Raw genomic sequence first — 27,583 nt, forward strand, 5'->3', positions numbered from 1 at the left:
CGCGTGACTGACTCAGGTGTCCCTCCACTCACGCAGGAAGGGTCACAGGGGAGAGATGAGTACCTGAGTAACACCTAAGTGAACCTGAATAGCTTACCTGTTGGTGAGTATTAGGTTCAGTATTAGGTTAGGTTATGTTAAGTTAGGTGAGTGAGGCCTAGTAATTAGTACCTGTGCAATACCTGTGTACTGTAATTATGATACCTGTACTATACTTACCTGTTGGGATTTTACGTATTTTGTTATTAGGTAAGGTTAAGTTATGTCAGGTTAGGTTAGGGTGTCTGTTTCTTACATATGGACTACAGTTAATGTGTTTGGAAGAATTCTTGCAACTTATTATGTACGTAAGCTTATTTGACATGGTAGATCAAAATGTATCTAAAGTGTAAGCTGTTGTCAATAAATATCTGTATGTATGTATATATGTATGAAACAAGACACTTTTAAAGGAAGGATGATGCTGTACACAATACAAAACTCACTGTCATTGAACTTCATAAAACCATCTGGCCTTAGTATAAATTTGGATTTTTCTTGAAAGTAAGGAAGTTTTTTTTTTTCGGAAAGGCACGTTTTTTAGTATTCCTTTTAAGGGGATAGCTGTGTTTTTAAAGGTTTTAAGGTGTGTTTTTTGGTGTTTTTGGAAGGAAAGGCTGTGTCTTTAGTGGCTTTGAGGTGAGTGTTGGGATGCTTTAAATATCTAAACGCTACCTGATTCAAGGGATTAAGAGCAGCCAATCACGGGATCGAGACACCAGGGGGAGGATGTTGGCGAGCCCTGCGAAGCGTGGGAATGGGAGCAGCATTGCGGAAGGGAGAGAGGAAGGAGAGGAGCTCGAGACGCTTGGCTGCGGTACTCTTCTTCGCTTCCTTCACTAATGATAACGTTATAATAATCATTATCTGAGGTTAGCAAGTCATGATTATTACTCAGGTACCATAATTACACTTAGGTATTACACAGGTACTGATGACTAACCAGTGATGATTCTTCCCACTAAGCTAACCTGACCTTAACGTAACCTTACCTAATGACAAAATACACAAAAACCCAATAGGTTAATACAGGTAAGTCATTATATCATGCAGGTATCGTAATTACACCTCTCAGGTATTGCACAGCCGCTAATGACTGCGACTTGAACTTACGTATTTAAGAGGGAGGTTACAACACACTTCTTTCATTTTTGTGCCATCTTTTGGGTTCTACTCTTTAGGGAACGCTTCCTTTAGTGTGTCTTTTTCTGCCTTTTTGTAGCGGTTGACCAGTCCCCTCTTATATTAAAAAAAAAAAAAAGGTTCTCGTTAAACTTACTGGTAAAGAATTACAGATATACAATTTTGGTTTATAGGTTTTAAAAATTCTAAGACGTCATCTAGATACGAAACATTAAGGTGTTGAGAGGAGGAGGAGGAGGAGGAGGAGGAGGAGGAGGTGGAAGAGGAAGAGCATCACTACAGATGTGGAGGAAGAACGGTGGAAGTAACAGTAGAAGAGTGGAGGCGCGTAGGAGGAGGAGGAGGAAGAGGTCACGAACTCTGCAGTGTTACCATACAAAGAAGAAGCATTACACCTCTTCTCCGTTTTCTTTCTCCTCTTTCTCCTCTTCCTCCTCTTCCTCCTCCTCCTTTGTTGTGGTTGTTGTTGTCATTGTTGTGCTTGTTTTGGTAGTGATTAGGGGTTGGTGTTTTCGTGTTTCTCCTTCTCTCTCTTTCTTTCATCTTCTTCCTCTTTTATCTTCCTTTCTTTCTTTTCTTTTTTTTCCTTTAGTCACGAAACGTTTCATTTTCCTCACTCCCATTATGGTATTTATCTAATTTTCTCTTCCTCGCCTTTCTTCACGTGCCATGCCTCTCTCTCTCTCTCTCTCTCTCTCTCTCTCTCTCTCTCTCTCTCTCTCTCTCTCTCTCTCTCTCTCTCTCTCTCTCTCTCTACCAACCACTACAAAACGAACTATCATAACTACACTACACTATCATAACCACACTTCCTTTCAATCTTTAGACTTTCACTAACAATTCATCGTAATACTCTTCCTTCTCTTCCTCCTCTTCCTCCTCCTCCTCCTCTTCTTTTTTTCTCATTTTTCTTCTTCCCTTTTCTTTGTCTACTGTCCCCCAAAAAAGTAACGTCACAAAGGCCAGTAAATTTCGTGTCAACAAATCGAATAGAAATTAATACATGGAGTGTCAATCAGGGAAGACAAAAGAACAGGGGATGCCATAGATGGAGGTTAATTGCCACATAACACTTTCTCTTGTCTGGAACATCTTGTAGAGTATAACATCACTTCTTTGGGCAGGTGTACAAAATGCTATAGTGTCTGAATAGGGAGTTGAAATGTAGATGCGTATTTCTTCACGTTTCGGCGTCTTGTTTCTACTTTCAACAGGACCTAGTGGAAGTTATTGGGGTGTATTGGGATTTTCAAGTGTATTGTAATGGTTATATCGCAATATTCACATTTCTATCGCTTATAAGCACTTTTGTGTGATTTTACGAGTTCTCAAGGATTTTTTTTTTTTTTCTATTGAGAGTCCAGAATCACTTAAACTGTCACCAGATTCATTTAAACACTCTAGAAAACTTAAATAACTAAACTGTCACTAGATTCATTAAAACATTCAAGAAAACCCAAATAACTTCCAATAACCATGCAGAAATCTTTAAACTGTCGCTAGAAACATGAAAAAAAAATCTGAAAAAAAAAACAAATAACATTCACTAACCATATAAAAACCCTTAAACTATTTTTAAACTATCATTAGAAACATGAAAACACTAAAAAGCAAGAACTTTCACTAGATCCTGTTAAAGAAAGCCCAGATGAGACACTGAAACGTTAAAGAAAATGAAGACATATCTTTTACGATCAGTAGGAAATGAAAAGAAAAAAGAAAACAGCCATAGGAAATAATCTTAATGAGGGAATAAATCATTTAAGAAAACGGGCCATAGAAAACGGGTGACGCAGAGGACCAGCTTAGAGAGTGAGTGAGGTTCTGAGGTTGTGAGGGAGAAGCTTTTGCCAAATTATTTATTGTTTTCGTGGTCACAGAAGCAACGTGGTTATTATCAACTGTTTGCGGCGAGACATATGGGTTACTGGTGACGCAATCCTTCCCTTGTGGACGTATGAGTTTAGGTTCTTCTTTCCTGGGTGCTCGTGGGTGACTGTAGCAATACGTAGGAGGTTATAAAGCACCATATTATAAAACTTTACGCTGGTTTTTTCTCGACTGCGTTTTAACAGGGTGTAGTGGAAGTTATTGGGGTTTTGAATTGCGTCTAGAGTTTTTCTTTATGGTTCTAGTGTTAGTTACCAAGTGTTTTTATGTTTCCAGTGCTAATTTATAAAAAAATAAAAAATATACGCTGTCATGAAAACTTGTATCATCATTAAGGTTTGTCTCTGTAGCAATACGTAGATGATTACAAAGTGGAAGTTATTGGAGTTTTGAAGAAAGAGGAAAGAGAGAAGAGAAGCAGACAAACAGACAAACAGACGACACTAACATTATACTTTACTTGGGCATCAAAAAGGGACGCGTGCGTGAGTGGCTGAAACGTGACTGTGTGTCGGGTTTACAGGTAAGCCAGACTCACCTGGGCACGGAACAAGGGGGCAGGGAGGGCAAAGAGAGTACCTGGTAGAGAGAGAAATAGGGGGGGGGGGCGCTAACACTGAAAGGGAAGGTGGTGATGATGGTGGAGGAGGAGGAGGAGGAGGAGGAGGAGGAGGAGGAGAAAGGAGAAGAAATGCCTCGACACGACCCACGCCAAGAAAGAACCCATAGAAATAGGAAAGTGTTAAAAAAGTTTATTTGTATAATTCAGAGAGAGAGAGAGAGAGAGAGAGAGAGAGAGAGAGAGAGAGAGAGAGAGAGAGTGATTCCACTTCATTTCAGTTTCTCTCAGGTAACAGACACGGAAACATGCCATTAATTACCTACCTACCTCCTTACTTACCTGCCTACATGTCCACCAATCTACATACGTACATACATACATACGTACACATACTCAACTACAGTAACTCAGCTTCTATTTCACTCATCAAAACATAGATAGATAACGATAAATGAGATGAAAGATAAAAGATAAACGAGTAACAATAAATACACTTCATAGATTGACGTAAAAAGATTTAACAGAGTTCGCATTAAAAAAAAAAAAAAAAAAAGAAAGAAAGAAAGAAAAACGGTTATCGATTCCTGACGAAAACGAAAACGAAAGATTACAAAAAAAAAAGAAAACAATAGATAACAAGAAAAGGAAATTACTAAAATTACAGGAATACTAAATTAGAAAAGAAAAAAATATTAAAATTACAGATAAAAAAATAAGAATTGCAGGAAGTGACAAAGGGAGAAGAACAGGAGGAGGAGGAGGAGGTAGACGAGGAGGAAGGGAAGGAGAAATAGGGAAAGGTGAAGGGAATGGAAGGGGGTTTACCTGTACTCTAAAATTACCTTCGTGAGACAGGTGTGCCGTTGGAAGGGAAAGTCCTCAGGTACTAATAGGTTGTGTGTGTGTGTGTGTGTGTGTGTGTGTGTGTGTGTGTGTGTGTGTGTGTGTGTGTGTGTGTCCCTTTTCTTTAGGCTTGGTGTAACTTTCTATTTGTCTAAACTTTTATTTATTTTGTATTATTATTATTATTATTATTATTATTATTATTATTATTATTATTATTATTATTGTTAGTAGTAGTAGTAGTAGTAGTAGTAGTAGTAGTAGTAGTAGTAGTAGTAGTAGTAGTAGTAGTGGTGGTGGTCCTGGTGGTAGTCTGTATATCTTCTTCTTCTTCTTCAGAGAGAGAGAGAGAGAGAGAGAGAGAGAGAGAGAGAGAGAGAGAGAGAGAGAGAGAGAGAGAGAGAGAGCGGGGGGGGAGTACTTTGATTTACCGCAAAAATGAGAAAAGGAAGTGATTACCGTCAATGAGGATTCTTCGAGTAACCACAGGAGGAGGAGGAGGAGGAGGAGGAGGAGGAGGGGGGAGGAAGAGAAGGAGGAGGAAGATAGGAAGCGAGACTGCAGAAGAAAATTAGGAGAAATGGAGGTGAAAAAAAAAATAATGGCTAACCTTCGTAATAGGATCATTGCACACACACACACACACACACACACACACACACACACACACACACACACACACACACTTTCACCTTACCCTCCCTATCTTACATACGCGGCGGCCTGTCTGACCTCTTCAAACACTTGTGCATGCAAATAGAGAGAGAGAGAGAGAGAGAGAGAGAGAGAGATTAATTTATTCTTTCCTATAGGTGGTTGGAGGGGAAGAAGTAGAGAAAGTAAGGGGACAGGTAGTGGGTGCAGGTGTGTCCCTCTGTTCTCAGGTGAGGGGGACTCAATAAGATGACAAGTAACAACCCTTCTAGGCCTATCCAGGTGGGCTGCAGGAGGCCTACAGGTTCATTATAGAGTGTGTTCACCCATCTTGTCTTTATATTTTCCATGTTTTTATTTATACAGTGACATGTTATAAGAGTAAGTTACATAGATTGCATTACTTAAATATTTGTAATCTTTCATAGGCTAAAGATGACATTATTAGTGTTGTCTGCCTGAAACCTCAACTCTCTCTCTCTCTCTCTCTCTCTCTCTCTCTCTCTCTCTCTCTCTCTCTCTCTCTCTCTCTCTCTCTCTCTCTCTCTCTCTGGCGTCTCTTTCTTTTTTTTTCTCCTTTATTGTTTTTTGTTCATTTGTTTTTTTTCCTTTCAACATTTGCTGTTTCTAAATTCTTCGTTTTCTTTTTTTTTCTCCCTTATTCTTTCTCTTTTACTCTTCTTGTTAGTATATTTACACATTACTTAACGTACTCTCTCTCTCTCTCTCTCTCTCTCTCTCTCTCTCTCTCTCTCTCTCTCTCTCTCTCTCTCTCTCTCTCTCTTAAAAAATCACTCTTACTTTTGAAAATGGCTTTCGTATTTATTTGTTTATGTTTTTCTCTGCTTTCTGATTGGCGCGAGCATTATCAGTCCCTTGTACAGCCTTTTATTGCCTTAGTGTTAGTTGTGGCGCGTTTTGAGCTTCCCTTTTTTTGTCCCTCGTGATGGTAATCCTCGTTGTCATCCATTATGTTTGTAATCTCGATATTTTTTTTTAAGTTTTTTTTGTTTTTTTTTTTTTTTGAGATGAAATGTTTTTTTTTATATTGTTTTCGTTTTTTTTGTTTCTTTACTTTCCCTTTTCATTCTCCTTTTTCTTCTTTTTCTTTCGTTTATATTCCTTTTCCTTTCATTGTACTTTAGCTAATGATCGATTTCAAGCACTTATTTCCTGTTCTTCCATCTTTTCTATCTATTTCATACCACGCACTGAAGGCTTTCCAATCTCTACACACTTTTTACTGCATATTATTCCTTCGCTTCACATACACCAATAGGGAAAGACAACGCAATCATAACAAAGTGAATGATTACAAGGAACGTGTCTCGCTTCTTCTCTTCACATCGCCATTAGTTGTTGACAGATGCACGAAAGGTTCCTTCACTACCTTCCATTAACTCGAGGAAATTAACCTGGGTGAGGCGAGAGGCGGTAATGCTGGGAAGGTGTGAGTGAAGGGCTGGAAGGAGAGGCTGGGAGAGGAAGGAAATACGTAGAAAGGCAGCTAATCCTTCAAGACTCCTTCCTTCTTAATCCTTATCGTGTCCTTAAGCCTCCCTGTAACATTCCCAGGCACTGTGATTGATTCGTAGGACGTCTGCTTACATCCTATAGGACTCCTCTAATCAGTAAGGCCCTCTAATCCCATCTCAGGTCTCCCCCTTTCCATTTTAGGACTCTTCGCTTAGTTAGAGGCACCGTATTGAGTTTAGGACTTCTCTTTGACTCGTAGGATGTCTCTTTACTTCATATAGGACTCCTCAGCTTATTAAGGATTTTGTTTTCTTCCTTTGCCACTCGTAGGATCTCTGTGTTCATCCTAGATCGCTAATTCCCTCCATTATTACCTTAATTTTTCTCTCTTGCCATATTTTTTGTGTCAAGGAGACTGGCCAAGAGAGAGAGAGGAAAAAAAGAAAAGGATGAAAAACAGCTTAACTTGCCTATCCTTAAAAGCAAAAGAAAAAAATAATCGTAGAAGAAAAAAATAAAAGGAAAAGTCCTTTATATGTAGTCACAAACATTGAATTTAATATAGGATTTATCTTATCATCGTAGGACTCTCTAACAGCTCTCTTATGATCCATATTTCGCCACCTAAGAGTCGCTCCACGCAGGACTCTCCTTGAAGCCACAGGAGACTAGGAAACTCCTTACGTAGGGCGGCGGTAGCTCCTTGCCTCCAGCCCAGGGCACAAGTTGCAGGAGTTACGTCAGATACGAGTTGTTTTCCCTTGTTTCCCCGTGTTGCATGGTGGTGGTGGTGGTTCGGGTGGATGAGGGGGTAAAGGTAGTTGTGTCATAACAGTGGTGACTTTTGTATATAGTGGTTGTAGTGGTAGTGAGTGATGCAGAGTCATTATGCTGGTGTTTTTTGTAGTGTCTGGTAGTAGTAGTAGTAGTAGTAGTAGAAGTAGCAGTAGTAGTGATAATAGTTGTTAGTAATGGTGATGGTGTTGGTGGTGCAGTGTAGTGGTGGTGACACTCGGCGTCACATCTCCGTCACTGCCCAAGGCCACCTGTAATTGACTAGCCACAGGTGACCTCGAGGCGCAGGCAGGAGAAGGGCGGTCAGTATTGGGTCACAGGGATTACCAAACGCGCAACACTACTCTCTCTCTCTCTCTCTCTCTCTCTCTCTCTCTCTCTCTCTCTCTCTCCCCTATACTTTCTCTTCTCCGCGGCAAGAATAAAGGAATGGAGAATGAATGAGGGAAGGGAGGGATGGGAAGGAATGGAGGAGGGAGGTATGGGCGTCTCCTTCCTTGTGTTCGGTTTAGAAAATAATATAAATGGTTTGTTATCACGATCATCATCACCATCATCATCATCATCATCATCACTACAAAATTATTCACAGGTTTTGTGTATCTCAATATTTATCTATCTGTGAGTCTGCAAGTTAATCTATCTCGTAATTTGCCAATCTGTTTGCGCATGTGCACTCCAATGGAACCGTTTGCCACGCACACACACACACACACACACACACACGCCTTCCCTTCATTCCCCAGCCATTCATTTATCTACCATGGACGGACAGACACTTAATCATAGCCACTCCAACCTCTTCTACGCATCATCCTCTTCCTCCTCCAACTCTTCATTATACAGGCAGTGAGGTGTAATATTACTACACACGCAAATAACTTTCACTCACATCTTCCCTCTCCTCCTCATCCTCCTCTAACCTTCCAAGTATTGTTTAGGCCTTCACTTCGACCATAAAACCTATCTTCCCTTCATTTTCCCTCTTCTCATACCTTTCTCTCAAATGTTTGCCAAGCTTTCATCTCTCCCTCTCTCCATCCCTACGTCTCCTATCAAAGTATTGACTATATGACCCTCCCATTCCTTCAGGTGACTCCTCCCTCCCTTCTGTAGAGTCATCCCACCGTGCCCCTCGCAAGACCCCTGTCCCACATTTCATCGTTTAAACCGTACTTTCTATGCTTCTCGCGTTTTTTTTTTTTTTTTTTTTGTATTAAGGAGTTATTTATGTCCTATTGTTTCTTTCTTTCACCTTCCAAACACGACTTTTTTTTTCTTTGCAGTTTCATTTTCACATGTAGCCATGTTTGTTTGTTGTGTATACTTGAGAGGGAAGAGATTATGGAGTATGCTGTTGAGGTTTAATTAATGAGACCCACCCCATAATCGGTTAAATAGAGTATACAAGTATTTCTCACAGCAGCTGCAGAATGTCTCTAAAACTGCAAAAATAAATAAATAATAAAATTGATAAATATAAACAAAAATACAGTAAAAAGGCAAATAATTTCACATCAAGCAGGAATCAAAAGAGAAAGAACAGGTAACAAACATAGGTACTTTACTAACATTCTTCACACAGTCATCCTCAACCAGAGCACAAAGTAGACTTGTGACAGACTACAGATAACCTTTAATGGTCTGCCTGCACCGTGACAGCCATAGGAGTGTAAAGTACCCGGATTACAAATAAATAACTAAATATCCCCTTGTTTTGAAAGAAAAGACGAGACAGCTTTCCATTTTCTATTCCAAACGGGTTGACTTCTTAGATCATCATCATTTTCACTTGGGTTAAAGAATTGATGAATGTCTGCAGTGATTCATGAATGGTTTGTATCCACCTGTATTCACACACACACACACACACACACACACACACACACACACACACACACACACACACAGCAACACTGGTACATATAAACATCTGTATACACACACACACACATGATCTTGTACAAAATAATTAACAACAGCAATGATGAATGACTGAATCACTCACTCACACACACAGACACTCACACTTGCTCACTCATACACACACGTCCTCTACACAGCTCTAGGCCATGAGTCGAGTCTTCTGAGTGAGGGCATAGTAGTAGATGAAGATAGCGGCAAGGATGGCCATCGTCTCAGACTGAATCCAGGGTCCTCGGTAGGCACCCTGAAATGGCAAGGAGAAGAGGGTGTTACAAATTGTACTGATGTTTTGTTATGAGTCTTGGGAATATTTTTGGAGGTCTTCTATTTATTTATATCAAGTATTTGTATTTTATTAGTCAAGAAAACATTTTTTTTTTTATATCTATTTATCAATATCTATAGTGTTTTATGTTCTGTTAGTCATGGGAACACTTTTGAGGTCTATCTATATCTACGGTAATTGTTTTGCTAGTCGTGGGAATACTTTTGAGATTGATCTATTTTTTTTATCTATCTATTCTATTTTTTTTTTGGCAAGATATGATTGTTATTTCTTAATGACGGATGTTTCTGTGCAGGGATCTCTCAAAACACTATTTATTCATGTACATATGTTAATTTTTTGTTTGTGAACAGGCATAATATTGAACAATTTGGAAGGATAAAAATATGGTTCATGTTTACCAGCATGGTTAAAGTGTGTACGTACAAGGCTTAAAGAAAATAATTTAAGTGGTAATCCATAATGAAAATAAGTTCTAAAATATAACTAAGAGGATGAGAATGAGGAGGATGAGGATGAGGAGGAAGAGCAGAAGGATGAGGTTCAGTCTTCATACTTACAGGGTGGTACAGGTTGATGACAGCAATGGGCTGCACAGTGGAGGTATCTTCGTTACCTCGCTGAGCCTGCCAGGGTGTGAGAGAGAGAACTATTCACTCAGGGCAATATACAGTGATGCTCTCCTCTCATTATTACTACACAAGGCAACCAATGCACAGTTTATAAAGATAAAACAGTGACAGGTGATGACAAAAGCTTGACTCACATCTTGTATTGATTAGATACATTTCATTGACCACAATAAATCAAATAAAACATACAAACAACCAGGTAAATACACACCTTCCTGAGGGCAGCATATCCCTGGTCATCATACAGCTTGATGGGGCGCTCGCCAGACACAGCCGTGGCCACATCCTCCACCCAGCTCACCTGCAGGAAGGGGGTTAAGACATGGGGTGAGATGAAAGGCAGAAGATTAACAATGAAATGGAGAAATGAGATAAGTGGAAAGGCAATGGATTAGAAAGTGAAACAGGAGGGTGAAAAGGTGGTGGAGGGTGTGAATGTGATGGAGGGTGAGAATGTGGGTGATGCAGCTGGGGTCAAAGGTTATATACTTGAGAGGATAAGGAGGGACTGAGGAACAGAAGAGATACATAATTACAAAAAGCTGTATTATTTTATATCTCAGGAAGTGTGAGAGTTGTTTGATGGAATACACAATTTGTAGTAGTGTACATCTTATTTCTCCTTGATGTTCTTATAATTTTTAGGGTTTTATTATTATTATGTTGAAGTTAGGAGACATAAGAATTTAATTAAACTGTTATGACTTCTTAGACTAAAATATAATCTACACAAAAAATAAACCTTTAAAAAGAGCAAGATTAAAGAATGTCGAACTGTTATAAAGATTTCAGCTTTTCGTGCAATATCAACATGAAAATAAATAATACTAGTAATAAAAGGAAAGCCAGTTGTTCTTATTGTTATCATTACTAAGGAAGAATAAGAACATTAAAGTAAATCATGATATTGACTGCCAATAATAATAATACTAAGGGTGACATCAGCAGCCAATGGTACCCGCCCACCACCCTTCCCTCACCTGGTACTTGACCCCATCAACAGAGCGAGCCACACCCACAATGCCGTCAACAGTCTCAGCATACAGTGAGACATCCTGCAGGGGGAAACACACAGGGATCAGACACAGTAGTAGTAGTAGTAGTAGTAGTAGTAGTAGTAGTAGTAGTAGTAGTCGTCACAGTAGCATCAGTGACAAGTTTTATCACATACCTTTGCAGCATCAAGGGGACAATGACTAATTTATCTGAAGGGAAGATACATTCACTACAGCCACACAGAGGTTGGTCACATATTAGCAGGTATCATTATAAAGAATAGGATGACTTTTTTTTTTTTTTATGTAGGAAGGGCACCGGCCAAGGGCATAAAATTTATAAGAAAAAAAAAAAAAGGCCCACTGAGGTGCTGGTCTCCAGAGTCAAGAATGGTCATCAAAAATTAAAGGATAAGTGTCTTGAAACCTCCTACTTGAAAGAGTTGAAGTCATAGGAAGGAGGAAATAAAGAAGAAGGCAGGGAGTTTCAGGGTTTCCCAGAGAAAGGGATGAATGATTGAGAATACTGGTTAACTCTTGCATTAGAGAGGTGCATATACAAGATACAGTGTAAATTGATGACAGATAAAAGGAATGCAAAATGTCCCTTGTGAGACAAACTTTTTAATTACAATGCCCAATAGGTAAATTAATAGTAACTTCTTTCTCTCACTGAAATTAATGAACTGAATAAATCTAAACCTATCCAAACAAAACTTAGTTTTCAGATGAAAATGCTTATGTTTAATGATAATGTTATTTCAATTTTATTCTAGTAAATTAACAGCAACTCTCTCTCTCTCTCTCTCTCTCTCTCTCTCTCTCTCTCTCTCTCTCTCTCTGTTTGTCTCACCTTCGCACCGTTGGAGCAGGAGAGAGTGAAGTCAGCAATGTAGGCAATCTTGGTGACAATGGTGGCGTCCTGTGAGGTGAACCCTACAGCATCCACCTGTGCCCCCGTGCAGGTCTCACCTGAGAAGAGTCAGTGTCTAATTAAACAGGCAAAATAAACGACACATGTGCTTCCCTAACCGGCATCAGGGGGTCAAAAATGTCATGGCATTATAACACTTTAAACAATTTTTACTCAATGGAGACTTGAACTAAGGAAGCAGCATTAATGAGGGAAAGAATCACACGTGTCTAATTAAACAGGTGACATATAACACGTTTCCCCACCCGGCGTCAGGTGGCCAAAGATTTTACATCATTATAGCAATGTCTAGCCCATGGAAACTTACCCTACCTATGCACTGTTAATGAGAGGATGTGATAGTGTGTTTGGATGCACTTACCTGCCGCTACAGCCACCAGGGCAGCGAAAATCAGAGCAACAACCTGCATGTTGATGGTTCCCTTGACGTCTGTTTACCTGCAGCCGTACGGAGTGATCTCTCAGGCACACCCAAACTCCCCTAAAAACACATAAGTTCTCCTTCGTACATCAAATACCGAGCTTTAATTCATGTGCTATTATTTTTATGGATTTTTGCTTATTTCTAATGTTTCATTTTGTTATTTTGTGCAGTGTTTTTAATGGTTAGGATATCCACGTGATATTACTGGAACGTTCAGTCGGCATACGTGTCTGCCACTTCACATGTAGGATTAAAGGAAAACTGCATTTGACTAATTTCTAAGGAATTATAAATGAGATAAATATTCTATAGATGATGAAGGTGTAATAAATAACTATCGTGGGCTGTAGGAATATAAAACAGTGATAATTACACTAGCTGTCAAAATAGCTATGATGGATATAAAGTCAAAGTTGTATTAATATTAACATACCTAGAGCTTAAAACTTTTTGTGTATGAACAAATTTAGCTAAGTGATGAAGAAAAATAATATTAATCCTAGCAAGGGAAAAAGTGTATAAAGACATGTTTTATTATTCTCAGACATACCGTATATTACAAAGACATTATTGAAGCCTGTAAATAGCTGCATCATTTCCCAGTATGGAGCACACACAGGCACACATACACAGAGATTAGTGTTGTGGTGACAGGCTGCGTGTTTGTTTACAGTGATCAGCTGGTGGTCTTGGGCGGACGGGAAGTTACCTTTTCTTCATGTCTCCACAATGGATATTAAGGAAAAGTTCATGTCCTTCATCGACAAGCAGATATCGCTCAATAAGACACCCTCCTCGACTGTCCTGGGCGGGGAGTTTGTAACCTCGGATGACTTTGAGGGGCGTATGGCAGTGACGGCCCAGCTGCACAGGAAGACCAGCGTCCTCAAGGAGCAGATTCTCACCCCAGAGGCGGAGCAGGCGGTGATTGATGGCATCGAGCAGATCTACTTCGAGGCCGGGGACGTGGACATCAGTGAGCATGAGCTGAAGAAGTTCCCAGACACCATAGACGTGAATGTGATCAATGGCTTGCGCTCCCGTCTCAGGAAGCAGCAGAACATTGTATCGCGGCGTGTGTCCGACCTCATCATGCAGAAGCAAGGCTTGTGCAGCGCAGAGATGGAGCAGGTGATGGAACTGCAGCGGGAGGTGATCCGCATGGTGGGGCTGTGTGTGGAGGGTCGCAGGAAGCTGGCGCAGGGCCGCAGCCAGTTCACCTCGGCTAGTCTGGGCATTCTGGCCAATTACAGCAAGAGGCAGAAGGTGGCCAGCGTTATCCGGTCACTGAGGATGATTCGCACTCTACAGATGACAGACGAGCAGCTTCAGACGTTGCTCCGAGCGGAAGACTACCCGGGTGCCATCCAGCTGCTCCTTGAGTGCCAGAAAGCGGCAGCAACCTTCAAGCACTTCACCTGCATATCCGAGCTGAGCACCAAGCTGCAGGACACACTGGAGGTGGCTGAGGAGCAGCTGGACCAAGCGCTGGCCAGGGTGGCGGCTAACTTCAACGTCCGGAGTTATGAGAAGCTGCAGACAGCTTACGGCTTGCTGGGGAAGACGCAGACCCTGATGGACCAGCTGCATATGCACCTCACCTCTCACATCCACAACTCAGCTTTCACCATTGTGCTGGGGTACGTCGAGCTCTACAACAGTGCCGCAGCGGGAGGCATTGGGGGCGTGACTGGCACCCCCTCCTCCTCCACCTCCTCCTCTTCCTCCTCCAAGCTACAGTACTCAGAGTTATGCAAGTACATAAATGAGGAGAGCTTTCTGCCATGCCTCCTAGATCTCAGTAAGTGCATGTGGAATGTCCTGAGGAGTTACAGGAACATAATAACTTGGCATGAGAACAATAAGCAGGCAACCAGTGATGATGCAGCAGCCTCGAGTAACAACGGTAGCAACGAAGGGGTTGTGTCAGAGCAGTACATCAAGCAGAAACTGGAACATGGCCTCTACAGGATATGGCAGGATGTGCAGGCCAAAGTGCGCACCTTCACCCTTGCCTCGGACCTCGCACACTTTAAGTTCGATGACTTCCTGCGCATCCTAGACGTGATGAACAAGTTGATTGAGGTTGGTGAGTGCTTCTGTGGCAGTAAGTCAGAAACCCTGCGTGAGTCCATCAAGCAGCAATCCATCAACTACTTCAGGAACCATCATCGGGCACGCATGGAGGAGCTGCGCATGTTTTTAGAGAATGAGGGGTGGGAGGCATGTCCTGTGAAGTCCACCTTTACCATCCACCAACTGATGGAGTACAGGTTCCTCAAAGGGAGGGACACCAGCCTTACCCGCATCACCTCCCCCACTGCTTCTCCCACCAAGGCACAAGGTAAAGTTAATGTTTTTTCATCTCTCTCTCTCTCTCTCTCTCTCTCTCTCTCTCTCTCTCTCTCTCTCTCTCTCTCTCTCTCTCTCTCTCTCTCTCTCTCTCTCTCTCTCTCTCTCTCTCTCTCTCTGTGAAAACTGTCTATTGAGGATCATTGTTTTTTCAGGTGGTGTTGAGAAGGGTGACGTGTTTGACAAGTATGGCCAGGAGGGGTCGCCCTTTGACCTGGTGACAGAAGAGGCAGTGGAGGAGGACATCATGGCAAATGGGGAAGCTGGCAGCCTGACAGATGACGACGACGAGAGTGATGAGGATATGCCAATAGAACTCAAGCGAGACTATGTGGACGAGCACATTGGTGACACGCCCCCAGCACGGCCGCCCCATGCTAGCCGACGCCTCAGCCACTCTAAGGTAATTCCAGTAAGAGGTCTTCTATTAATCTCTGCTCTTCTGCATTATTTTTGCATTCTCTTTGTGTATTATTTTTATATTAGAATCCATGTCTTTTCTCAAAAGTAGTTAGGTTAGTTCTCTGATGTTAGGTAATGTCATGATAGATAAGACTATATGCTACTGTTTATCTTATTATGAAAATTATACATGTGAAAACTTTGATATAATGTTTGATTTCATAATGTTATGTAAGAGTGACTGTGTTTAATATAAAGCTTACATTAGCTCACCATAACCTACCTTACATCTCCCATTAATCAGAGTTTAATGCTGCCATAACTTATTTAATCTCTCATTCACCACAGGCTCCCATTGTTACCAACACAACCCTCACCATCCTGCGGCTCATCGGCAAGTACATACAGATGATGCGTCTCCTGCAACCCATTGCTTTCGATGTGATGGTGTGCCTCAGTCACCTCTTTGACTACTATCTCTACACTGTCTTCACCTTCTTTGGTGCCAGGTAAGTTGGCATGCACACCTGGACTTTTCACATAGCATAGAGAAGGGTTAATGGGGCATTGTAACCCTTCCACTGTCATATGAAACAGTTAACATTACTGGAATGTATGAAAACTTTACAAGCATCTACAGGAAAGAAGGGGGATTAAAAAGGATGGATTTTGCAACTTCTAGCCAGTTTAATGATTGTAGGTGGCTGCAGAACAAGTAAAGATGTCTCGGAGTGGTTAATAATTAAGGATAGATGTATCAAATAGCAGTGAAAGGGTTAAGGATTAGGAAGTTGCATGTACGAGTAAAAGGAGGAGCTTATTGCTGATTTATATCTGCTGCAGGGGTGAGCTGGAGCAGAGTCTGAGTCGAAGGCTGCGTGCTTCCCTAAAGAGGATCCAAGACACCCTCATCCTTATCCCTGATGCTTCGCCAGAGGAACCAGTCGATCAAGACAAGGTGAGAAATATCAGAGAAATATTACACATTAGAGACTAGATAATGGTAAGAGTTGCAAAATTTAGTCATAAAAGATTGATGGTGACATATCCTCTCTCCTCTCTGCTGTAGGTGATGTGTCCGTCCCTGTCTCCGGTGGTGGACATCACTTCCTCGGAGAGTATATGTGGCCTGTCAGTGCGGGTGGTGGCTGTGGAGAGCCTGGCCTTCCTGGCAGCCCAGCTTGAGGCGCTGCACTGTCACATTGAGCCACTCATCCCACAGCAGCGCAGAACATTCCTGCAGCAGTTCTACACAGGCACCATCAAGATTACTCCTGAGGTAACAGTGTGGTGATGTGGGTGTCGTCATAGACCTGGACGTCTGATGGATTCTCTTAAATCTTGCCTTTAATTCTTTTCATTTTAGTGGCATTCCTGCATTGTACTTTCTTTATATTGCCGCTCCATGTGCTTGAAAAATGACCATATGTATAAGAAAACAGATGTGGTGGTATTGTGGTTCTCCAGATATTGGTAAATTTATTAGCTTTGTGTTTTAGAGAATCTTTATATACCATATACTAATCATACACATTGAAATGTATTTTTCTGTAGCTTGCATCACAATCTTCTGTTTCTGTGTTAGGGATAAGCAGATACCCCTCACTTTAATCCATCAAGGCATCAGTAATGAATCCCAGAATACCCACGGCTTTTAACCCGGGGATTCTAATCTTATAATTGACTGCATACTCCTTAACTCTTCTTCCTCATCCCTCTCTTTTAGATAAGGCACCATGTCTACACTGCTGTGGCTGCTCAGGCAATAGACTACGATGGAGTGCTGAGCCGTATGACTAATGTCAAATGGGACATCAGTGACCTCATGAGTCAGCACAGCCAGTATGTGGACATCCTCCTGAGGCAGCTGCAGGTGTGGGGAGGCTGTGTTGTGTCTTGCTTGTCTGTCTTGGTGTGAAGTGTGTGTCTGGGCTGAGAAAGATTTTTTTTAGTATGGGAACTGCTATGTTTGAGCTTCCAGGGTGTCTTGTCTATCTTGGGGCTGGAAATGTATGTATGAATGTTTTAGCTCTATGTATGAGTGTTGAGGTATTTTGTAGAGTATGGAAGCTATCATCAGTGCTTAAGCTGTGTGTTAAGCTGCTAAATTTGTTCTATGGGATATCTGTGTTCCACATCTTCATACTGAAGTTCCATACATATTTTAAACTTGTATAGATACAGTTCTTGAATCGTAGTATTACAAAAATTTTGTCACACCTGGAGATCAGTGAACGTTATAGGGTTTCAGAAACTGGTCTTCCTTCCCCTGCAGGTTTTAAGCATGCGTTTGGAGGAGGCAAGCCAGACGTCTCCTATTCCTGAGGAGGCGTACACAGCCCTATGGGAATCCATTGTGCGCATCACTAACCGCACGTTGCTGGAGGGGTTTGCCAGTGCCCGCCGCTGCACCAACGAAGGCCGCTCTCTCATGCAGCTGGACTACCAGGTGAGTATGTGCTGCTGGGATGGCAGGGCAAGCCAAGGAAGGACTGGGCCATCAGGATAGGCTTGGGATGGGTTGCAGACAGTGTACACTGTTGAATGTGTCATTATTAACACTTGTATCCAATGTGTCTCTTTAGCAATTCCTGATGAAGCTGGAGTGCCTCACCTCAGTGCGGCCTCTACCAGACCGCCACCTGGTGGAGACGTACATCAAAGCTTACTACCTGCCAGAGGGGGCGCTGGAGGCCTGGGTGCAGCAGAGCCAGGCAGACTATTCCCCCCGCCAACTGACTGCCCTGGTGGCTACCATGACACATGTCAGCAAGCGTTCCAGACAGAGGATTGCTGCCCTCATAGAGGAGGGCGGCAAGAAGTCCTAGGAGTAGGTTCTCATGTGGGACTGTGGGTTAGTGGAAGGCTATGATGGCAAATGCTGCTGCTGCTGCTGCTGCTGTTTTCAATTTTGTAAGGAGGGAAAGAATGTTGATCTCTGTACAGGTTGTCCCATATTCCTACACAAACTTCAGGACATTTAGTTGTGCAGGTTGGTGAGCTGCTGCCAAGTAACAAATTTTGATCCATATGAACAAATGTTGAATCTGCTTTTTAAAATTACAGTAATGAAGATAGTCTAATTTTTATTGCTAAGAGGGGCAATGGTTCATGTTACTGAAAGATATGTAACAATCCAGTTTGCTCCTTCAACATTAGAAATTCCTTTGAAATAAGTTGACTGTACTTCAGATTTTTCTTTCATGAATGGAGGTCCCTTTGCTTTAAAATCAAAGTGTTCAGTCCATGCTAAGATGATGATTTATGAAGTATCCTAGTACTAAAGAAAGGAAATAATGAATTTAACACTGCATTTTAATCTAATACAGCATTTATTTCAGCATATTATGTTTGTTGTAAGGGAAATGTGCTGTGCATAAACCTTTGAGACAGTGCTCTCATTACTCATTGTAGCATGAAATATAACAATCAAATTGTTCACCACACAAATAGACACACAATGATAAAAGACATACTGTAGTGCATTAGGATATATTTTATGGTTTTCATCCATATGTATATTATAATTAACTTAAATATGACAATTTGAAAACTAGTGATGGAAAGTAGAAATGGAAAGTTATGTTGATGAACAGGTGGTAAACAAAGAGAGGCAAGTACACAGAGGTAGCGGTGCCTCCTTTGTGGATGGATGGTGAAGACTTGTCACTAAGGATGAATGGTGCAGCTGCTATAATTGACAGGTGGCAGCAAGTCCCCTTGTGACAGGTGACCATCAGTACAACACTGACTGCTGCTGCACACTGCTCCAAGCACAGCTTCTCTCATATCCGAGCCTGAAACTGTAGTGGTTAGTGCTTATCCTTAAGAACGCTGTGCTGGGCTGTGACCAGTATGTGGATTGAACTTAGTAAGTGTAGTGTTGTGAGGAGAAGGTGGATCACTGAGCCTGTCTTTCCTGAGATTGGCTCTTAGGAAAATTCTTGTGATTCTGTGATTTCAAGAATGTACAGTTTTTGAATTTTAAGTTGTCACCTGCCTTATAAATAGTGCTTACCTCACCACGTGTGTGTGTGTGTGTGTGTGTGTGTGTGTGTGTGTGTGTGTGTGTGTGTGTGTGCACAGGTTTATGAATGTGTGGGTGCAGGAAAAGGGTTTAATATGAACAGATGTTTATATTATTACATCTATCGAGTGTAAAAAAAACTTGTTACTTTTCAGTTTTAGAATTGAGTGATGTGTGGGGCAACCTTGCCTGCCTAATGCTGAATCTCTGTAACATAATGATCAAATAGAACTATTGGCTGGGAAGTTCTTAGCTTTAAGAGTTCCTTTAAAAGTGAACAAATGTATCTAATGAAACTCATCTCCTTGGTAGTAGTGCAATGTATTATACAGTGTTACAACATAAGAGAAATTTTAAATAAGTCATGAGGGAAATTAAGCTTTCCTGCTGTACAGTATAATTTAATATATAACTGAAGTTATCATTATTATGAATTTGTTGCTGAATAAACATCTTTTTAATGAACACTTTTTTAGATAAAAAAAATTCAACCCTTACTCAGTGTGCATTATATATATATATATATATATATATATATATATATATATATATATATATATATATATATATATATATATATATATATATATATATATCAAAATCACAAACTTTTGAAGGCTACAAAATAAAAGTGTTCTAATGTTTCACTAGTTTAATACATGTATAGTATACACATTGATACTCATGCAGAATAAGGCAATGCATGAACTTGCACACCAAACAACACACTGCACACAATCTTATATACTCAAGTAACACAGTATTGATTGACCTTAAGTCATCTGCTGCTCACAACTCAATGTGCTGAGACTGTAATACTTATTAGATGCTTGAGTAGGAGTGAGGGCAGGCGAGGGAAGCAGTCCTCTGCCTAATGTTCACATACAGTACTGAGGAGGGGAACTTAAAGCTTGGCGTCTAAGTAACAGAGATAAACTCAGTCACCAAAATCCTTTCATGTGCCCTGCTTTTGTCTCATTCAAGATTCAGACTATAACAAGGCAGTATGTAAATAGTAATTATTATAATTAACTTCCTAAGGTCTGAGTCTATGAATCTGTCAGATAACTGCTACAATTAAATTAATTATCTCTGGCAGAACTTAAAACCAAGTTAATATAGTAAATGAGTGAACACCACTTCCATCTGTATCTAGCAAAGAAAGGTAATCATGAAGCTACGTTGTGAGGAAGTAATTCATGTGTAGCTTCATTTTTAGCACACCTGTTAAGGGTCTACTTACCCTTATGCTATACACATTCATGGTGGGGAGAGTATAAGTTTAAAAACACCTCAGGCATTTTTTTCCCTCGTCAGTATCATCTTTCAAAAAGCTGGCCAGGTTAGTGCAGTGCATTTCTAGGGGGTGTCAAGCTGCTGAACAGTCTTAAAAATAATTATGGCTCACCCTACAACCCCCACTCTCTAGTTAGTAATGACTCCTAAGTGCCATAGGAAGACATGCATTGGGTGGCCGCCCCCTGAGGAAAAGGAAGGCGCTGCTTAACTTTTCCTGAATAACAATGGTGTAAATGACTTTACACAATCCAGTTTTGCACACACAGAATAATTCCAAGTAAAATGTTCCAATAATCTCACTTATCTTTAGACACAATTATCCCTTTTCAATAAGTGAATTTATCCATCTCTATATACATGTCAATTATAGTAACTAAAATAAAACAATTGCAATGCTACACATACAAGTAAGATGCTTCCATAAAAAGCATGGAAGGGTCTCAAAGATATTTTGTCCTTATACATCACAATTTAAAACAAACATTTTTAAGTATCTTAGATTAAAAGTAATTTTTTTGAATGTCTTTTTCATTGCACTGGTTGATCTACATCAGATACCCTTTGCCTGATAGGAACGTCTGCAATACTATAAACAGAAAAATATTCCACACATGAACTTTGCTTAGCCACTCTCAATGCATCAGCTAGGAAGAAACATGAGTTGAGGAGTCAGTGGAAGGATGAGGCTTGGTGAATGGAAGAATGGCGGCACAATGGTGAGGACTGATGAAGAGTAAAGGAGATGAGGGCAGGATGGTAAGCACAACAATGGTAGTGCCCATTTAACATGTCTGATACTACATTATAACCTCTACACCTTCCTTCCTATTCTGAACCTTGCAAGAAATGAATTTGATGAATATGATGTGAGAAATGAGTTACTGATAGTGAAATAACTACAACCTCATCAGTTTGTGTTCTTGCATTATACTCAAGAAGCTGATGGTCTAAAATCTTAACTAAAGCTGGCACCACTAGGCTTCCCACTCTGCTTCCCTCCTCATCCTATCAAACAATGGTTATAAAATACTTGAATGTTATCTGCAAACTTTTAAATAAGAGTACCCAGTGATATATCATTTTTTAATATGAAGAGGTTCACTGGAAGTGTAGACTTATCAAGAGGGTGACAAGTAATTAAAAAAGTTCAGAGCACCAAAGGATATTTCTTCTGTTCATTGTTGCAGCACTGTTGTGGGTGAAACCTTTTTAGTGAATAACATGGTACTAAGATGAGGGAGTTATGTACATCAAGATTTCAGTTATGAGAGACAAACCTGGGTTACACTTGACTAGTTAAAAAAAAAAAAGAAAAAAAATATACTGTTTAAAGAGTAGAAATATACTCTTTACAGGGACAAGCCTTAAAGAAGGGTGAAGCTTGACTGGTCAATCACTTAGGTTATCTTCATTAAGAGCATAAACTGAATACTTGTTTTTCACCTTATCCTCTATGAGCAAAGGGCCCTTATTTTCAAGAGCTACTTGAGGTGAGTGCACTAATGATCAGGGACAACAAATACACAGCTTTTCCTAGTGCACTACATGGATTTATAGATAAACCAGTTAATAAGGGAGATGTCCCAGATAGTCTGGCCTAACTGAGTAACTACTAACTATAAACAATTAATACATTTCCAGACAGCAGCTCAATGAAAATACAGAGGAAACAGTAATAATCCTGAAAGGAAAGATCCTTTCATTTCTTAATAAGATCTGAGTGACTCAAACCTTTAGAACTCTGCACCTTTCATCATGATACATGAAAAAGGAAACAGTTAGATGTACAATGCAAAAAATTCCATAAAACAAAGTCATGGTCACCAAGCTTTAAAGAATAAGATAAATACACACTCAAGATCACCGTTAGGAGCAAACATGCCAAACACTCATGATGGTGGTGTAGCTTTCTCTCTCTGGTGCTGGTGGATCTCAACGTTGATTATCACAATATTCACAGCATTATGAGTCTGTTACTGGAGCACCAGGCGGGAGAGAGTCACGTGAAGAGGTCGCCGGCAGAGGGCAGCGGCGCCAGGCTGCCTGTGCGGATGCTGGGAAGCTTTGAGATGTCCGGGAGGTTTTGTAGGTGTGCCTTCAGCTCGTCCCGCACCTTTTTGACTTTGATGTGTTTCTGCCGATGCTCCTGGACAGAGAAAAAAACAAAATTATGCCAATTCTGAATATTGTCAAAATGAAGGAAAGAGAATGGCACTTTGTTTTGCTTTTTGTTCCTGTTAATTCCCTTCATTGTAGCATCAGTGGAGTTTCCATTTACATAAAAGAAATGAGGGATGAAGTAAATTGTATGGGAATAACTAAATATGTTCCTCCAAATTTCATCTATAGTAAGTTCCATGCTCTGCAGGAAGGAAACCACATTGCTTATCATGGTGTATGGAAATGTAAATCATAGAGGCCTTCACCTCTAGGGTCTCTTCTGCCTGGGCAAGGAGGTCCTTCTGATAAGTTATGTAGTCATGCAACATCCTCGCTACCATTTTGCGAGCCTCCATCTCCTCTGACAGCCTCTTGTTGTACGTTTCTAACATTGCCATGGCATCCTCCACCTTCTTGCTAAGGGCACGAGCTGCATTCAGGTCTGTCAGGATGATCATGAAGTGTGAGGCAGGATTCAAATAGAGATCATCATACAGTGGTATGAGTTATAGACAACAGAAAACTTAAGTTACTTTGTCAGTAGATAATGTAGGAGTAACAGGGTGACAGGGTGATCTTAAGTATCTATATTAGGAGTACAAAAGTGTGGAATGTCTACAGCAAATTGTAGAATCAAAGAGGAAGACAAGGTGCAATATTGCAGACTAAGGAATTCTACACTTTAAGTAGTAAAGATAAAAGATATGAGGGCAATAAATATGTCTTCAGTGATGGAAATTCAGATCTTTCCCTCACCTTGAAGCTTACTGAGGAGGGTCACATCAGACACTTCATCTGGAAGGCTTGCAATTTTCTCACGAACAACTGCATCTGAGGTAGCTGCACTCTCAAGTTCCTGGGAGAATATAGGCAAGGAACTGAGTGATAGGAATTAATACTGAAAATTATTCTAGACAAATTGACTGATGTAATAGCGGAATGTGAGGAATCACGAGATTATGGGAACCAGTAGCATAATGCATGGGAAGCCAAGAGTGCATAATAGTTTGGATGATATAACAGTGATAAAGTTAAAATGTCAAGACTTTAAACCAGATCAAAATACTCTAGTTATGGTATATAAATAAGACCAAATTTAGATCACATATTTCACAGGAAACCAAAGGCGATTTGTTCAGTTTAGACAGCATGATATACTGAAGGTTAATATGTAAAATTGTTTAAGCTAGATATCAAAATACCTGCAGTTCCAATTCATGAGTGAGACAAGTCCTTAGACAACATTCCTCACAAAATTACCTGCAAAGCTTCAATCAGCTGCTCAGGCTCAGGGGGGTCGCTAGGGGGCGGGGTGGTCTGGGGGGACAGGTCTCCCTCACTCTCCCTCCTCAAGCGAGATGAGTCTGTTGACTCAACATTCTCCTTCCGCTGCTTTTTAGAGGATTCTCTCTTATCTGGTGGTGGATGACAAGGAAAAGGTGTACAGATAACCTGTGGCTTTATCTTCAGTAAATATTTAAGGATGCTAATTTAAATGAATTTGTCAATTTAAAAAAATGTTACTATTGTCATCTTCTCATAAAAAGAAAGAATATTTATACACAAAAATCACATACTGTAAAATTTTGCTCATTTTCACTTACGTTTACTGCCGTGTTGCCGCTTTTTGCCACCGCCCTCCTTAATTTTCAATCCCTTATCTGAAAAAGCATACAAGGAAACAATTGATTTTCAGATCATCTATAGAAAGAAATGCTTAGTGAACAGTCTAACAGCAATATTCTATTATGAAAGATTAATGGACTTGCTACTTACTGAGGTTTTTTGTGAAGAGCTTAACCTTTTCATGGTCAAACACATTCCGTTCACCCCAGACCGTGAGAAGCCGGTTGAGGCCGTGCACAGACTTCTCATCAAGGCGGATTCCCCCAAGATGCTCAAACACCTTGCCCAGCTTGTTGCCAAACTCCTTGTTGTACTCCGGACCTTTCTTCTTACTGTTCTGAATCACGTCATTGGCGAGGTACATAAATGTGAGCTTCCGGGAGTCTGTGGCTATGGGAGAAGGGAGAGATTGAACTACAGTGGCACTTGGGGGCATAGTAAAAAAAAATCTTTGTCCCTCGTCATAACATTGATATCAAAGTTTTTTCCTATTTGTGTTGTGGGACTTTGGAACTCCTTGCCCAAAGAAGTTGCAGTATTCTTTTACTCCTGCTCCGGTCTCAACATGGCTTTTCTTACCCTTCTCATTAGATAAAGCTTCTCATTCTGAGCAATTTGAATCCATATATACCCACAGCAAATTATTTATAATGCTGACAGCAATTTTTAAAGATTTATCTGTTTTTGGGGAAGCAAGCTTCATCGCTCCCGTAACAACGCTCAGAAGTGACACACCCACACGTTTGATGGATAGGCAGATACTAACCTACCCCAGTGAAGGCGCGTTTGTTTGTGCATGCATGTCACATTTGTTGCGAAAGTACAAAATTAGTCACTGTTATTGGTTCTTTTGTTTGAGAATGCAGCCAATGACCAATTAAAAAATAAAGAATGAATATAACCAATCATAGCACTTTATTTCATCCTGAGGAGGTAAAAGTGACTAAATCTGAAATATTTGAATTAGTATGAGGAAGGTGTCTGTCTGCATTGGATGTCGCCTGGATTATTTCCAGTGTATCGCCAAATTTTACATAGATAAATAAGGTAATGACTTCATACTCATTTCTTAGCCTCGCCAGTTAGGTTACATTAGGTTAGGATAGTCTGGTTAGGTTAGATTAGTTTAGTTAGGTTGTTAGTTTGGTTAGGTTAGGTTGGTTGTGCATGACAGCCAGCTGGCGGCCATGGGCAAGTGCCAGCCAGTCCTTGTGGAGGGAACATTGCCAGTGAGATTTATTGCTATGTTACTTATTTGTGAGGATGAAACTATCTTTTCTGGTAGAGTTTGGTCCATTTTATATTAATCTCCTTTTTTGTTTTTATTGCAAAACTTTACTTTCTAATGTGAGATCAGGGAGGGGTTAAAAAAAAAAAAAAAAAAAAAAAAAATATATATATATATATATATATATATATATATATATATATATATATATATATATATATATATATATATATATATATATATATATATAATGATTTGTGTGAAAAACATGTATATTTATTCAAAACAGGCCAAAAACTACCTGAAAAATAGTTTCACCAGGAACAGAGAGATTGGTGCAAGAGTAAAAATTTACCAAAGTTGTTTCTGCATCTACAGTTCATGCCTTCAAGTGGATTCTCAAAGCTTTTCTTGGTCATTTTCTTCTGAGTTTTGTTTGCAACTCCCTAGTTGGGTTAAGTTAAATGGGTCGAGAGGGGCAAAGCCCCCTTTGATTAGGTTAGGTTTGGGAGACCATATATTAGTCATATTTGCTTCCCCAGCCCAAAATTTTCCGAATAAGAATGGTTTTTCTCACAGACTTTTCTTGAAGGCCAAATTTCACTCATTTTTGTGTTTTCCACCCAAAAACCTCACTCTCTCACCAGGTCCAGCCTGGGGAGGGCCGGCAAAATATATATTGATATGCTATTTATAAGATTTACCATCATTTCATTGATACTACTAAATATTACCCAAATAACCACACCAGAATAACTACATCCCAAGCCCCAGAACCTCCCACGTTATAAGTGAAGACACCACACCACAACTAACACATTCACCTTATTATTAACACCAAAACAACCACAATAAGCAAACCACAGCTCATCCCAAGCCCTAGAAACCTCCAAGCAAGCCACACTTACCAGCAATGAGCTCCCTGTACCACACATTGACCACAGTGTGCGCGTGTTTCTTGTGGTGGATCAGCCAAAGGGATACTGTCTGGATGGATTGCTGGGACATGTTCAGGTCATCTAGCTTCTTTTTCAGGCTGTCCTCGTTGAAACTGGCCATGGCTACAGTGTTGTTGTTGTGAGCAGGGCCACCACGTCACAGGCCTGCCTCGGGACCTGCTGGGGAGGACTCGGTGGGCCCAGAAGGGGAGGGGAGATGGGGGTGTCACTGGTAGGAGGCAGTGGTGGGGGTCTCCAGGGTGGGAGAGGGAGCTGCCATTTGTCACTTACTGAAAACCGTTATCTAGTGTTTTTTTTTTTTTCCCTTGGTACTGGTTTTGCTTCGGTTCCTTAGTTTTATTCTGCCTTTGTGTTGTTGTATTAGGTCACTGCGAGGTGTTTGAAAGGAGATCAGATGTCATTTGCTGCCAAGCCATTATTATTTAAGCATTTCTCCCCTCCAACCCGGCTTTAAATTTTGTGTTTATATAACTCATACGCTCTTGCATTATAATATATTTCTTCCTAGTATGCTTTTTTTTTATTTCCTGTTCATGCATGGATGTATGTAAATAGGCTTGCATTTGCTAATATTGCCTCAGTCACTCCTTGATACGAACACCAAAACGTAACTAAACGTAGCCCAATTTCTTGCATTTAAGGCAATACGGGGGACAGCTATAATATATGATTGAAGGGTAAATTTACCCAAAAAATTACCACAGGGAAATTTTTTTTAAACCTAGAAAGCTTACAGGATAAGAAAACAGTGAAATTAGTAAAACAAATTTATAAATGGGAAAAAAAAAAATGGAGGGAAGAATTAAACGAGAGAAATCAAGTTTGCGGAAAAAAAAGTAGCAAATGTAGATAAGTTATATGATAGTTATCTTCTTTGGGACAATAAGAAACAGCATATATATATATATATATATATATATATATATATATA

At 40.4% G+C, this 27,583-nt stretch overlaps 3 protein-coding genes across 3 annotated transcripts; 1 reads left to right on the forward strand and 2 right to left on the reverse strand.

Annotated features, from left to right (window-relative positions):
- Nucleotides 1-8,949: 8,949 nt before the first annotated feature.
- On the reverse strand, nucleotides 8,950-12,693 carry LOC135089731 (translocon-associated protein subunit delta-like). The gene is made up of 6 exons (XM_063985710.1): nucleotides 12,537-12,693; nucleotides 12,095-12,213; nucleotides 11,227-11,301; nucleotides 10,458-10,547; nucleotides 10,175-10,240; nucleotides 8,950-9,572 (listed from the first exon to the last, which is right to left on the reverse strand). Exons 1-6 carry the CDS (start codon nucleotides 12,583-12,585, stop codon nucleotides 9,468-9,470), a joined length of 504 nt encoding a protein of 167 aa, XP_063841780.1. The 5' UTR covers nucleotides 12,586-12,693; the 3' UTR covers nucleotides 8,950-9,467.
- Nucleotides 12,694-13,235: 542 nt separating this feature from the next.
- LOC135089728 (syndetin-like) lies at nucleotides 13,236-19,845 on the forward strand. The gene is made up of 8 exons (XM_063985708.1): nucleotides 13,236-14,943; nucleotides 15,107-15,354; nucleotides 15,702-15,862; nucleotides 16,197-16,311; nucleotides 16,423-16,632; nucleotides 17,080-17,226; nucleotides 17,629-17,802; nucleotides 17,939-19,845. Exons 1-8 carry the CDS (start codon nucleotides 13,329-13,331, stop codon nucleotides 18,179-18,181), a joined length of 2,913 nt encoding a protein of 970 aa, XP_063841778.1. The 5' UTR covers nucleotides 13,236-13,328; the 3' UTR covers nucleotides 18,182-19,845.
- Nucleotides 19,846-20,014: 169 nt separating this feature from the next.
- On the reverse strand, nucleotides 20,015-26,868 carry LOC135089732 (regulation of nuclear pre-mRNA domain-containing protein 1B-like). The gene is made up of 7 exons (XM_063985711.1): nucleotides 26,602-26,868; nucleotides 24,616-24,855; nucleotides 24,444-24,500; nucleotides 24,100-24,254; nucleotides 23,596-23,695; nucleotides 23,106-23,281; nucleotides 20,015-22,825 (listed from the first exon to the last, which is right to left on the reverse strand). Exons 1-7 carry the CDS (start codon nucleotides 26,750-26,752, stop codon nucleotides 22,679-22,681), a joined length of 1,026 nt encoding a protein of 341 aa, XP_063841781.1. The 5' UTR covers nucleotides 26,753-26,868; the 3' UTR covers nucleotides 20,015-22,678.
- Nucleotides 26,869-27,583: the final 715 nt, after the last annotated feature.

Source organism: Scylla paramamosain, chromosome 33 (genome assembly GCF_035594125.1).
Source record: "Scylla paramamosain isolate STU-SP2022 chromosome 33, ASM3559412v1, whole genome shotgun sequence".
Classification (NCBI taxonomy): domain Eukaryota; kingdom Metazoa; phylum Arthropoda; class Malacostraca; order Decapoda; family Portunidae; genus Scylla; species Scylla paramamosain.

Excerpts from the sequence above, each read along its gene's own strand:
- LOC135089728 (XM_063985708.1), top strand. The coding sequence starts at position 13,329 with ATGGATATTAAGGAAAAGTTCATGTCCTTCATCGACAAGCAGATATCG. Across the intron at positions 15,355-15,701 it reads GACGCCTCAGCCACTCTAAG|GCTCCCATTGTTACCAACAC; the intron begins GTAATTCCAGTA and ends CATTCACCACAG. Across the intron at positions 16,312-16,422 it reads AACCAGTCGATCAAGACAAG|GTGATGTGTCCGTCCCTGTC; the intron begins GTGAGAAATATC and ends TCTCTGCTGTAG.
- LOC135089732 (XM_063985711.1), bottom strand. The coding sequence starts at position 26,752 with ATGGCCAGTTTCAACGAGGACAGCCTGAAAAAGAAGCTAGATGACCTG. Across the intron at positions 24,501-24,615 it reads GCTCTTCACAAAAAACCTCA|ATAAGGGATTGAAAATTAAG; the intron begins GTAAGTAGCAAG and ends ATGCTTTTTCAG. Across the intron at positions 24,255-24,443 it reads GCGGCAACACGGCAGTAAAC|ATAAGAGAGAATCCTCTAAA; the intron begins GTAAGTGAAAAT and ends ATCCACCACCAG.
- LOC135089731 (XM_063985710.1), bottom strand. The coding sequence starts at position 12,585 with ATGCAGGTTGTTGCTCTGATTTTCGCTGCCCTGGTGGCTGTAGCGGCA. Across the intron at positions 11,302-12,094 it reads CCTGCTCCAACGGTGCGAAG|GATGTCTCACTGTATGCTGA; the intron begins GTGAGACAAACA and ends TTCCCCCTGCAG. Across the intron at positions 9,573-10,174 it reads TCATCAACCTGTACCACCCT|GGTGCCTACCGAGGACCCTG; the intron begins GTAAGTATGAAG and ends TTGCCATTTCAG.